The sequence below is a fragment of the Carcharhinus amblyrhynchos genome, chromosome 33, assembly GCF_965287045.1.
Source record: "Carcharhinus amblyrhynchos chromosome 33, sCarAmb.v2.hapA, whole genome shotgun sequence".
NCBI lineage: Eukaryota > Metazoa > Chordata > Chondrichthyes > Carcharhiniformes > Carcharhinidae > Carcharhinus > Carcharhinus amblyrhynchos.
In genome coordinates, this window is record NC_137356.1 from 21396700 (window position 1) to 21410131 (window position 13432).

Below are 13432 nucleotides of genomic sequence, written 5' to 3' on the forward strand. Positions count from 1 at the left end.
TTCCTCATCTCTGCATCCCTGAGTGAACAGAGTTCAGCAGCCAGGGAGGACAACTGGTTTAGTGATCTGCCCCTCTCCAGGGTGTGATCACCAGGGGAGAGATGAAGCACCCTCAGCTCCACATGGACACCCCCAGACCTGATCACACCCCCTCCCCTACACTGGGCTCTGAAACAGACAGAAAACCAGCAGCAGCCCATCAGATCCAGAGAGTTAGTGTTTCTCTCTCAACCCTCAGTAAACCAATCACTCAGCAGGCCCAGTTCTGTGCTGGGATTGGCTCAGCCCAGCCATCAGTCCCATGGAGCCATTGAACTAAGATGGAGGATGCATTGACCAATCAGCTCCCAGACACTAGAAACAAGGAGGCGGTGCTTTATTGATCATTTGATGACTGGTTGAACAGAGTTTGTTTGTGTTTCCTGTACAGGAACAAGGTGATCAATGAAGCAGAGATCAGAGAGACAGCTGTCACAGTCAGGCTCACAATCAGGACCACCTCAGACTCCACACCTACAAAGCAATGAGAAACCAATGGTGAGTGAAGCTAACACTGAGGGGGAAATGGAAACCAGCAGACAGCCAACTCACCCCCTGGAGACCTCTCCTCCATCCTTCCCTCAGCCTCATTCAGGGAGGCTGTTGCCAGCTTGGTCCCATCAGTATCCAGAATGAGCAGGGGTCCAAGTGAGGCCTCAGCCTCCCACTTCAATCCAGCTTCACTCTCTGCAATATCAACCATTCCAGATAGAGAGGGGAAAGGGGGGAGCTCCCACATCTAGAGGATCAATGTCCTACCAGCTTCAGCTACAAGATCTCTCCTTCCCCTGGATCCAAATCCCAAATCCCTTGTGGTCCCACAGTTCCCCACATGGCAACAGGCACAAATGTCAAAGCTCGATTCCTCCAATGGGGTCCAGCTAAACAAGAGAAATCAGTCAACCAGGTTGTGCATCATTTCTCCACACAAACACATTCCTGAGGGAGAGAGGGGGAACTCACACATTCTGCATCTTCTGCCAAGTACAAGCTTTGTTCCTGGAATCTCTCCGATCCACTGGAACAACTCTCAGGTGACAGGTGATGAAAATCTGAGGGACACATTCAACACAAGTGCTTATTGAGTGACTCCCTCCCAACATGGAGAGCCCAATGATCAACTTCCACTTACCAAGGAACGCTCATCCCCAAAGAAACGGAAGGCATCCAGGTCAAAGCGGAGCTTGTCCGGCTCCCGCTCCTCTCCTGGCAACACAAAGGTTGAAAAGGAATCCTCAGCTTTGCTGTCCAGGAGGCAACTGAAGAAAGATGGGAAAAGAGACATGAAGTGAATCCAGAGAAGCCATTGAGGTGGGAGGAGCTGGAGAAAGCAGAGAGCTCCTTACCCATTGGAGTCAATGATGCTGTAACTGGGCCTGGAGTCCTGGCCTGGCCTCAATGTAGCTACACAGCGGTCAATGTAGAGCTTCAGGGCCATGTGGTTGCTCATTGAAACAGAGGCCTCAATGTGAATGAGCTCACCCAGGTAGTAGACAGTCGAAGTGCGCTCTGTAAGCCAGTCACCTGAAGGACAAGAGTTGGAGACAGTGGGTGTAACTCCCAGTGAGTGAGGACAGGAAATCACTCACTATCCACCCATCACATACCATTCATCAGGCGCAGTGAGAATGACAGATGCCCTTCTCCAGACCTGGTGGAGCTGAATGGGATCCAGGTGGGTTTGATGGGGTCACTGCTCACATTGCCCTTCCTGGAAAGACAGTGGAGCCATTTTAGGACAAGGTCAGAGGTCACGAGCAGCTGGAGTTCTTATTGACCATCGAGGAAAGGTTCTCACCTCAAATAACGACACTCAATGGGAACAACAGCTCCATTGGTTCTCACAATAACAGATCCACGATACTCTGGGCTGTGGCTCAGGTGGGTGCTGTAGATCAGGAAATCTCCACTCATCTGAAAGACAGCAGCTTAAGGAATGAAGAACTGATGTGAAATGAGAATGTTCTACACTGGGGTTAACAATGAACTCATCCCATTAGAACAATTCTTCAGGGGGGGATTGACAGGGTCAGTGTGAAGAGGCTGTGCCCCCCTCCTCCCCAGGCTGGCAAGAGTCTGTTGTGGCGGAGTCATCATGATGGAGATGCCAATGTTGGACTGGGAGTAAACACAGTAGGAAGTCTGACAACACCAGGTTACAAACAGGCTATTGTTCACAAACTACCCAGCCTTCAGGAGAACAGTGACCACAACCCCACACAACCCTGCCACAGCAACCTCTGCAAGACATGCCGGATCATCGACATGGATGACATCACATGTGAGAATACCATCCACCAGGTACACGGGAAATACTCTTGCAACTCAGCCAACATTGTCTATCTGATACACTGTAGGAAAGGATGTCCCGAAGCATGGTACACTGGGGAGATCATGCAGACGCTACGACAACAGATGAATGAACATCGCTCAACAATCACCAGGCAAGACTGTTCCCTTCCTGTTGGCAAACACTAGAGGTCACGGGCATTTGGCCTCTGACCTTTGGTTAAGTGTTCTCCAAAGCAGCCTTCACAACACAACAGCGCAGAGTCGCTGAGCAGAGACTGATAGCCAAGTTCCACACACGAGGACAGCCTCAACCGGGATCTTGGGTTCATGCCGCACTATCTCACCCCCATGACTTGCCTGGGTTTGCATAACCTCACTGTCCTGTCTGGAGACATTGCGCATCTCTTTAACCTGGGCTTAATGCTCTTTCTACTCACATTGTCGGCCTCTTTAAGACTTGAACAGCAGGTTAGTTGTAAAGATTCACATTCTAATCAGTAATCTGTAAACTGTCTGTGCTTTATATGCTCTGTCTGAGGCCAGAACTCTCCATTCACGTGATGAAGGGGCAAACCTCAAAAGCTTGAGTTTACTAACAAATAAATTGGTTGGACTTAAACCTGGTGTTGTCAGACTTCTTACAGGGGAGGCGGGAAAGAGAAGAGGAGAGAGTCATCTCAGGACAGGGGTCAGTCATTTTGGATTAACGTGGTCAGGAATTTCTCCATCCGGCAGCGAATGAATCGAAGAACAAAGAACAAAGAACAGCCCGGCACGGGAAACAGGCCCTTTGGCCCAACGAGCCCACACTGCCATCTTAAAGCATTTTCCTACACCTACCTTGCCCCGTGTGTATGTGAATGGTACCCCTATTGTAACCAGATTCAGGGGAGAATAGTGTAGGGACAATTTGTTACACCAATCAGCCTAACAGCACATCTTTGGGGTGTGGGAGGAAACCGGAGCACCCGGAGGAATCCCACGCAACCAGAATGTGCAAACTCCCACAGACACCGGCCCAAATCCATGTATCTGCACAGCGAGCAGTGATAGTCACTGAGCTGTTGTGGTGCCCATCTGCTGGTCCAGGTTTAAGCACACACATCGACACAAAGTACTAGACCACTCTCGAAACATCCAAGAGCAGCCCACGCACGACCCACCGTGTGCATGTCCCTCGTTTGACAACAAGGTGGACCGACACACCTGTGAATTAAAAGAGACAAAACATTAACATGTAGTATTACATTTCCAGGAACGTCCCGAGGCTCTGACCCTTTTTAAAACCGTCTCCTTATAACCCTCCATCCCTGTTTCACTCATGTGCCTATTTAAGTAGATCTTAAACAAGTCCAGCGTGCCTGCCTCCACCACCTTACTTTGTAGCGCATTCCATACCCCCATGACCCTGTGTGAAGAACCTCCCTCTAGTATCCAAATTATACTTCTGCCCCCCTCACCCTTAGATCGTGACCCCTTCTGATATTTGTCTCCAGTCTAGGAAAAAGCCTGCCACTGTTGACTCTATCTATACCCTTTATTATTTTATACACCTCTATCAGATCCCCCCTTAATCTCCGTCTTTCTAAGGAGAAGAGCCCCAGTTTACCCAATCTTTCCTCATAACCAGTCCTTCCATACCAGGCAGCATCCTGGTAAACCTCCTCTGCACTCTCTCCAGGTCCTTCTGGTGGAAAGGTGACCAGAACTGGACACAGTACTCCAAATGCGGTCTAACCAACGTTCTGTACAACTGTAGCATCAGACACCAGCGCTTGTACTCTATACCCCGCTCTACAAAGGCTAGCATTCCATAAGCTTCCTTCGCAACCTTCTCCGCCTGGCTTACCGCCTTCAGAGACTTGTGCACTTGCACTCCCAGGTCCCTCTGCATTTCTATACTCTGAATTGGTCTACCTTTTATCGTGTAACTCCTCCCTACACTATTCCTTCCAAAATGCATCACCTCATTTGTCAGGATTGAATCCCATCTGCCATCTATCTGCCCAATATACCAGCCTATCTATATCCTGCTGTGTCACCTGACACTCCTCCTCACTATCCACCAATCCTGCCATATTGGGGTCATCTGCAAACTTGCTGATCACACCACGTACACCCCCTTCCAAGTCATTTATATATATTACAAAGAGAAGAGGTCCCATTACTGACCCCTGCAGCACACCACTGGTGACAGACCTCCAGCTAGAAAAGGACCCTTCCACTACAACTCTGTCTGTCTCTGGAATTCTCTCCAGCCCCAGAGAGCCAGGAATGGTCACTCACTGAGGATATTCAGGACAGAGGCATTTCTTTCTGGCCATTGAGGGAATCATGTTGTAAAGACAGGAACATGGAGGCTGTGGGAAGCTCAGTCCTGATCACAATGACTGGGGAACGGGCTGAAGGGCGTCATCTGGTTAGCAGTGTTGCTACGCAACCTCAGCCCTTGCTGCAAGGAGAGATCATTAGCACAAGACCAGAATTAACAGGGAAGGGATTCAATAAAAGCTTCAGTTCACAGGAAAAGGAGCTACAAGTTCTCAGGAATTGGGAGCAGGGAAATAGCAGAGTTTGGAATCAGGAAGCCTTTTATTCCAATGACTGGGAAAGTGGGAAGTGTGGAGTTCCTCTTTAGTCCAATCCATCTCAACTCCCATTTCATTCAGATTCAACCCATTTCTATTCAACTGGACCGAAACTCAACCCTCAGTTGAGTTGATCTGAATGAGGGGGAAATCAAACTGAAAAATCCTCAAAATAGGAAAAGCTGGGAGGAAGCAAAGAGAAGCTTCCAGAACAATGGGGTTGGAGAGACTCAGACCAGTGAAAGTCAAATCCTGAATAGAAAGCTAGTTTGGCCTTTAGAAAGCAGGAGACAGCTATCTCCTCAATATCAATGAGATCTGACCAAGTGTTGGAGTGAAGAGTGGGGAACAACCTCCAGCCCCAGCTCAGAGGCAGAGTTTGAGGATTCACATTCCCTGCAATCTGCTGCCACACTCATGGAGCCCATAGTCAAAGAGGACAGTGTGGTTCTGAGAGTAGATCCTGGTTGGCCGACAACCTGCTGTCCCCAGGGTCAGATCAGCAGCTTTAACCAGGTGCCTGGTTCCAAATAAATCCAGCTGGACCCTGAGCAGCAGCTTGTCCTCTCCACACTGCACCCTCACACTCTGCACTGGAGACACACCTTGACCCTCAGACACACGCAAATGGGAATCAAAGGGAGGCCCAGGAGGAGGGAGTGTCTGAGGCCTCGGGGTGGCTTTGACTATTCCCCATGGAAACTGTTGCCACGTATCAGAGCAACAAACAGCTCCAACTAACACCAACACTGGGAAGAAACCCCTCACTCCAAAATCCCCCATCATAACAAACAACTCAAGCATCCCTTCAGGCACCAAGTAACACCTTTTATACACACAGCCCACACTCAGCTGACAGCAATTTACACACACACACCCCCCGGGGCTTTTTTTAACCAATCAGGCTGGGGTTTTTTTTCCGATGATATACACTGGATTTTTTTTTACAGAGACAAAAATGGTTTATTTTCCAATGCAGCAGAGCTGACATTTCCATTCGAATCCCAGTCAGTTGAGGGTGAGCCTGTCAAACAGGTCCTCTCCCAGGCCATTCTCAGGGGCTCCCACTCTCTTCAGGTTGGTGATGTGATCTCCAAGCTTCTTGATCATCTTCACTTGTTCATCCAAGTAGTGAGTCTCCAGGAAGTCACACAGATGAGGGTCAGAGTTCCCAGAGGAGAGTTTGTGCAGATCCAGCAGACTCTGGATCACATTCTTCTCCATCTGCAGAGCTCTCTGCATTGCCTCCAGACCATTGCTCCATCAACAGGTCCAGGCAGCGGGCGATCGACGGGGCCGTCCGTCCCGACTGCCTGCCCCTCTACCGCGGCTACGCTCGCGGCCGGGTGTCCCTGGAGAGGGAGCACGCGGTGTCCACGGGCACTGTCAAGGCCTTCCGTGCCCGTTGGGCACCGCAGGGTCTTTCGGGTCAGTCTTTCGGGTTGTTCTTTTGGGTGGGTCGAACCAAACAAACAAACTCAAATTACATTCGGACGAAGAAAAAGGGGGCGGCTCCCTAAAAGTCAGTGTCCAAAGTCTTTTCCTCTCTTTGTCCATATTCCTTCCTTATCTTGAGTTATCCCACCTACTCCTGTTGTACCTTTCCAATCCCATTCTCTGTGGAACTGGATCAATCCTCAATCCCTATCTCCTCCACTCTTTAACACCATTTCATATCAATTCTTTATCTTTTTCTGTTTTGATGAAATCCTTGATATGGAAACATAGAAACTAGAAGCAGGAGTGGGCCATTCGGCCCTTTGAGGCTGATCCTCCATTCATTTTGATCCTGGCTGATCATCAAATTCAATATTCTGAAGTGTTCAATACCGTAGTGTTGGACCTTCACCTGATACTTGTCGCCCTTTGTGGAACTCACTGCGTAACGTACCTGAGTTCAAAAGGGCCACTGCAAACTGGTCAAGGTGAGTGAGGGGACATTGACCCACTTTTCACTTTCCAACACATTGTCCCACATTAAACTCTGCTGCCATCATGTCACTCACCTACTTCATCCTTCAATGTCTGCTTCCCACTTGCTGCTTCCACTGGCACCAACTACGATACAATCAGTAAAGATACACAACGAGACCTCCTCCATGATCATCCACAACACAGGTCCCCCACATGGCTGTGTCCTCAGCCCCTTACTAGACTCCTTATACACCTATGGCTGTGAGGCCAAATTCCCCTCCAACTCCATTTTTCAGTTTGCTGATGGCACCACCGTAGTGGGTCAGATCTCAAACAATGATGAGATAGGACAGAAATGAGATCGAGAATCTGGTGAACTGGTGCAATGACAATAATCTCTCCCTCAGTGTCAACAAAACAAAGGAGATCATCATCGACTTCAGGAAGCATAATGGAGGTCATGCCCCTGTCTATATCACCGGGGATGAACTGGAAATGGACGACAGCATCAAATTTCTCGATGGCCACATCACCAACAACCTGTCCTGGTCCCTCCGTGCCAACACCATCGTTCAGAAAACCCACCAATGCCTCGACATTCTCAGGTGACGAAGGAAATTTGGCATGTCCTCTACAACTGTCACCAACTTTTACAGATGTACCACAAAGAACATTCTTTCTGATTGTATCACAGCTTGGTATGGCTCCTACTCTGTCCAAGACCGCAAAAACTTACAAAGGGTCATGAACGTAGACCAATCCATCACACAAACCAGTCTCCTATCCATTCACTCTGTCAACACTTCCGGCTATCTTGGAAAAGCAGCCAGCATAATAAAGGACATGTACAACTCAGACATGCTCTCTTCTAACTTTGTCCATCGTGATACAGATACAAAATTCTAAGGTCACATACCAACTGGCCTAAGAACAGCTTCTTCCCTGCTGCCATCAGGCTTTTGAACAGACCTACCTCACAAGTTGATCTTTCTCTATACCCTATCTGTGACTGTAACATTACATTCTGGCTATCTCCTTTCTTTCTGAATGAACTGTATGCTTTGTCTGTATAGCATGAAAGAAACAATGCTTTTCACTGTAAACCAATACATGTGACAATAAGAAATCAAATCAAAATCTTCTGACCCCATCGTGGTTTCTCATTGAACACACCCCTCGCCTCTGCGAAACCCATGGATGGGATTCACTATCGGCAGAACGATAAGAACCCACCAGCCCAAGTGACCAGAAAATCCCACCCAACGTTAAACAATTTATTGGAGTTGTTTGAAGAAGTAAAATGTGCCGTGAATAAAGGGGAACCAGTGGATGTACGGTACTTAGGTTTCCTGAAGGTATTTAATAAAGTGCCACATCAAAGACTGTGGTAAAAAATACAAGTTCCTGGTGTGGAACGGACCGGGGAAATGTTCCATTTTACTCTGGGAGAAAAAGTGTTGGATTGGAACGAAGAACAATACAGGAACAAGCCCTTTGGCCCACCGAGTCTGCAGCAATTAGTCATCCTTATTTAGACCATTACTTGTTTCCCATGTGCAGTTTCTATCTCTCTGTTCACCTCCCGTTCATGTGTCTATCAAGATACGCCTTGAATGTTGCTAATGTGCCTGATTCCACCACCTTCTCCAGCAGCGAGTTCCAGGCACCCATCACTCTCTGTGTGAAAAACTTCCTCTACACATCTTCTCGAAACTTCATCCCCTCAACTCGGACTTGTGCCCTCTTGTAGTTGATTCTTCCACCCTTGGAAAAAGCCTCTGACTATCCACCCAATCTCTGCTTCTCATGATTTTGTTGACCTCTGTCAGGTCGCCGCTCAGCCTCAGTTATTACAGAGAAAACACCTGAGTTAATTCCATCTTTCCTCGTACATTCAAACCATCCAGGGGTGACTGAACCTGTTTGTTTAGTGACTGTAATTAATGTCACTCCCCATGGATATTAAGTGTGTCACTCGGGGGCTCCCTCTTCTAATAATAAGGGAATCATTTCAGTGAGAATCATTTCAACCAACCCCAGCAATAACAGGGAGCAGTGACTCTACAGAACGGGAGAGGAGAGATCGGAATCTGGGAATAATGAATTGAAATGTTACAACAATGGATCAGAATCTGGGAATAAAGGATCGGAATATTACAACAATGGATCGGAGTTTAACTGATGGACTTAACTATCTTGTTTGGGAGACTTATTGGATGACATTAACTTGGCGAATTTATGGGCTAATTTTCGTGATTCAAGCAGGTTATTACCCTGTCCTCGCTATGGTTGGTATCCCGGGTAAGTCTCTAACTCCAGCTGCCTCATTCTCGTTTTTGTTTAAGTTTTGAGAAGACTGAAGCTGTTGACTTCAGTTGCAATCACAAATTTGGAAACATTCCTCTGCTCACCACTTGCACAGAAAACTCCAGCTGAGATTAAAATATAAAGCATGGTTTAATTTTCCACAAACATACGAGGGAGAGGTTTCACAACATTCACCTCTTCTTACACTCACACAATCAATGGGGGATCGGGAAAGAGAAAGCGGGTTCAGGACACAGCCAGAGTGAAATACAAGGACGGGTTTTGTACGTGTCCAGAGTCGGGAATCGTGAGTCAACAGGAATGTTCCTTCTGAGGGGAGGTTGACTGGTTGTTGAATTCTTTGTCTTCCAATCTCCATGACGGAAGAAGGTACATAGAATGAGTAAGTCTGTAGGTGTGAGTTCCAATATTCCAGCAGTCAGCAGGTTTGAAAAGGGTTGGAGTTCCCTCTGCTGCCACCAGCTTGGTGATAGACAGCACAGGCCATTGCCTGGAGTTCTGCTCATATTCCAGATAAGACAGGAATTGCTGGAATTCAGTTCCAACAAACAACACAACAGCATCTTTCAGAGGTGGTCATTTGATGTAGCTGCTCAATATTGGACGCAGGGTGACTGGAATCTTGAGGTTTAATTGAGTCAGGAGTTCTTTGCTGTCGGAGACACTGGTCACGAGTCAGTAAACAGGCTCTCTTTTCCAAACCGGTTGGAGTCACTAATGTTGTGGCCATTTGCACCATTCTGGGAGATTGCGACCTGTGAAGAATTGTCTATGTTTGAAGGTGCTTGGATCAGGCTGAGTGTCCGTGTAGCCATCGTTATGTTGAAACTCAGGCAAGGCATCAGGTGACCAGCTGCAGATTCTGTTTTCAGGTTGGCTAATGTCCGTTTTGAAAAGAACTGAAAAAATTGTCTTTATAAAGTATCCCAGCTGATGAATAAATATCTGTACAGATAGTTTCTGTCACACCTCAACCGTGACAGGAAGCAACACTTGAATCAAACTGTGAGTGTCCAGACCATCGAGCTGTGGACTTCCCTCCCTGCACCTCTCTACTGCTCAACCTCACTTCACCATTTGAAAAATCACTCCTTAACACCCAACTATTTTACCCAACCAAAAATACATTTCAAAACCTCAATGTCCTGAATGAATCTGATAGGCTTGCTTGCATAATGATGGACAATTTTCCTATTTATTCCCAATCCACACAGTGAACTCAGTGATGATCGTGGTCCTAACTCAGGGGAAGTGCGGTCTCTCCAAATGTGTAACGCGTTACCTCGTGGCCATGGCGACGGCAGATCTCGTGGTAATCATCTTGGATGTGGTATTGAGACAGATTCCAATTGTTTTTTGGGAACAGTTTACTTTCCTGGACGATGTCCCAGTGTGTAATATCCACGGTGTGCTGCTTCATGCAGCCACTGACTGTTCCGTCTGGTTCACTGTCGCGTTCACCTTTGATCGATTTGTGGCTATTTGTGGTGAGAATCTGAGAAAGAAATATTGTACCGAGAAAATGGCGGCTGTGGCCCTGGGAACCGTGAGTGTGCTGAGCTGTTTAAAGAACACGATGTGGTATTTTATATACACCGGTATTTGCTGTTCAATTCTCCCTTCTTTTGTTTTGTATCGGAGTCTGTTCGGTTTTCTGACGTCTGGGTTTCGATCGAGTTCCTCCACCACATTCTGACCCCATTTGTACCATTTGTCCTGATTCTGCTGTTCAACATTTTCACTGTGAAGCACATTTTAGTGAGCAACAGAGCTCGCAAGAGACTGCGAAATCACAGCGTTGGGGAGAGTCCCGGAGATCCAGAGATGGAGAAGCGAAGGAAATCCATCATTTTGCTCTTTAGTCTCTCAGCAAATTTCATCCTGTTATGGGCAACATTTATGGTATATTCCATATGGTACCGCATGAGGTTGTTGCAATATCGATCCGTATACATGCATGCAATTGTTCAGGAATTTGGCTTCATGCTGCAGCTCCTGAGCTGCTGCACAAACACTTATATTTACGTGGTGGTTCAGGCTAAGTTCAGAGAGCAGTTGATGAGTGTGTTTAAATATCCCTTTATTACAATTGTGCGATTATTCAAAGATGAAAAGAAGTGAATCCCTGAGATTAAGAATGTTTGCTCAATAGCACAATATTGGTTTGAATTTATTTGGACCATCAGGAAAGGAAATGTGGCTGACAGGGTGACTTAATCGGACAGGAACTGAAATCTCCCTTTCCTGATGGCGGGATGCGTTTATTGGATTACATTAGCGGCAGTTCAGTGGCAAACGGTACTCACAGTGTCTGCTGATGGGAAAATCATTTCCGTACTTCTGAATCTCATGCACATTCACTAAATTACAAATTTCCCACAATAAGTCTGACCATCAAGGTGAGGTCATCAGCAAACAACAAACTCATGCTGCTCGGCTTAGGGTAAAGCTGAGCAGCACCAGGTGAAGTGGTCAGTTTGGATAAGTGGTGGGTGGGGGTCTCTGAGGCAAAGAGGGAGGGGTGAGGAGAATGTTCACTGACATGGACTTGTTCTTGTTGGTAAGAGTCATAAAGGTTTACAGCGTGGAAGCAGGCCCTTTGGCCCAACTTCTTCATGCTGTCCCAGCTTTTACTATTAAGCTAGTTCTAAATGCCCCTGTTTGGCCATGTCCCTCGATACCAAACTTACCCTTATAACTATCTAAATGCTTTTTAAAAGACAAAATTGTACCCACCAATTTATTAAGATCCCGTTGGAACCCTGGACAGCCTTATTTACTGTCCACTATGCCACTAAGCTTGGTGTCATCTGCAAACTTACTAACCATGTCTCCTAAATTCTCATCCAAATCATTAATATAAATGACAAATAGCAGTGGTCCCAGCACCGATCCCTGAGGCACACCGCTGGTCACGGGTCTCCAGTTTCAAAAACAACCTCTACAACCACCTGCTGTCTTCTGTCTCAATCCAATTTTGGATCCAATTGGCTACCTTCCCCTGGACCCTGTGAGATTTTACCTTCTGCAGCAACCCACCATGCGGGACCTTGTCAAAGGCCTTGCGAAAGTGCGTTTAGACAATGTATTATGAGTGGGGAAGGGCAATAAACTGATTGGTGGGTGGTTTGGGGGTAAAGGAGTCAGAATGCAGACGTTGTCTGGCTGATAGGACGGGAGCGTCCTGTCAGATAACGGGTCCTGAATGTCTAAGGGGGGACAGTTATGCCACAAAGGGAAGGTCCACACTCAGAGGGAGAGCTGCAGCTTAACAGAGGGCAGGCTAACAGTGTCTGAGGGTGAATTGAGGGATGTACATTTCAAAACGGGGCTTTGTAATGAGGAGAGGAAGCCCCAGGTGAAGACATAGAGGAGACACACTCAGACACTGAGGATGATGGTGAGGATTCTGAGGAAGAGGCCAGGAATGTTCCAGAGGTGTGAGGCTCATGGAGAGATGTGCCAGGGAGGTCAGACACCATTTGATTTGATCTGATTTTGTGCAGGAATGAGACACAGAATGAGGATCCCATCAGCAGGAAACCACTGAGATGCCAGGATGGTCGCCACCTCCACCAGCCTCGTCCCTGCCACCCCCACAACAATTTTTAAAGCCACATCCTCTTCCAGCCAGAAGGGCAAAGCAGACGTTTACCCCCCACAGATGTGGGTGAATAAGTGTGCAATGCTTCAACAGCCAGACCAACTTTGTGCCTCTTCACACCTTCATTCTCTTTTCCTCACATTACATCTTGATGTGACATCAGTGTCTGAGAGAGAGGCGGCTGCTGTCTTTGACTCCATCTTGTCTGTGATAACTTTAACTTTGTCTACTGACCGCTGTTCTCCATCACTTCCTCCAAATCTGGCCCCAGGACCTCCACATCTGGCACAGCTGCAGCTGTCCGGCCCCATCCATCCATATGTCCGCCCCTCGATCCCTCCCTCCCTCTCCTCCTCCCTCCCTCCTTCTCTCCTTCACTCTCTCTCTCATTCACACACACACACACACACACACACACACACACACACACACACACACACACACACACACACACACACACACACACACACACACACACACACACACCCCTGCTTCAGGATAATGGGGACATTTATTGACACATTAAGTCACACCCAATCCCCTTGTGTCTCTGCATCCACTGGCCACATACTGGGCTGTGAATTGGGGCTCGTTCCCCAATCATTTTCTCAAGCAGAACCCTCACAGGGTTTGGCTTCAGTGCCGTGTGTTTCTGAGGTTGATGACA

General features: G+C 47.5%; 1 protein-coding gene and 1 pseudogene across 1 annotated transcript; one reads left to right on the forward strand and one right to left on the reverse strand.

The window, feature by feature from the left end:
• Positions 1-376: 376 nt before the first annotated feature.
• LOC145360942 (zona pellucida sperm-binding protein 3-like) lies at positions 377-6161 on the reverse strand. The gene is made up of 10 exons (XM_080216448.1): positions 6036-6161; positions 5311-5507; positions 1838-1948; positions 1647-1750; positions 1386-1563; positions 1172-1298; positions 1003-1091; positions 799-920; positions 592-726; positions 377-513 (listed from the first exon to the last, which is right to left on the reverse strand). Exons 1-10 carry the CDS (start codon positions 6159-6161, stop codon positions 377-379), a joined length of 1326 nt encoding a protein of 441 aa, XP_080072574.1.
• Positions 6162-8995: 2834 nt separating this feature from the next.
• Positions 8996-11282, forward strand: LOC145360943 (putative G-protein coupled receptor 139; annotated as a pseudogene).
• The last annotated feature ends 2150 nt before the right edge of the window (positions 11283-13432 follow it).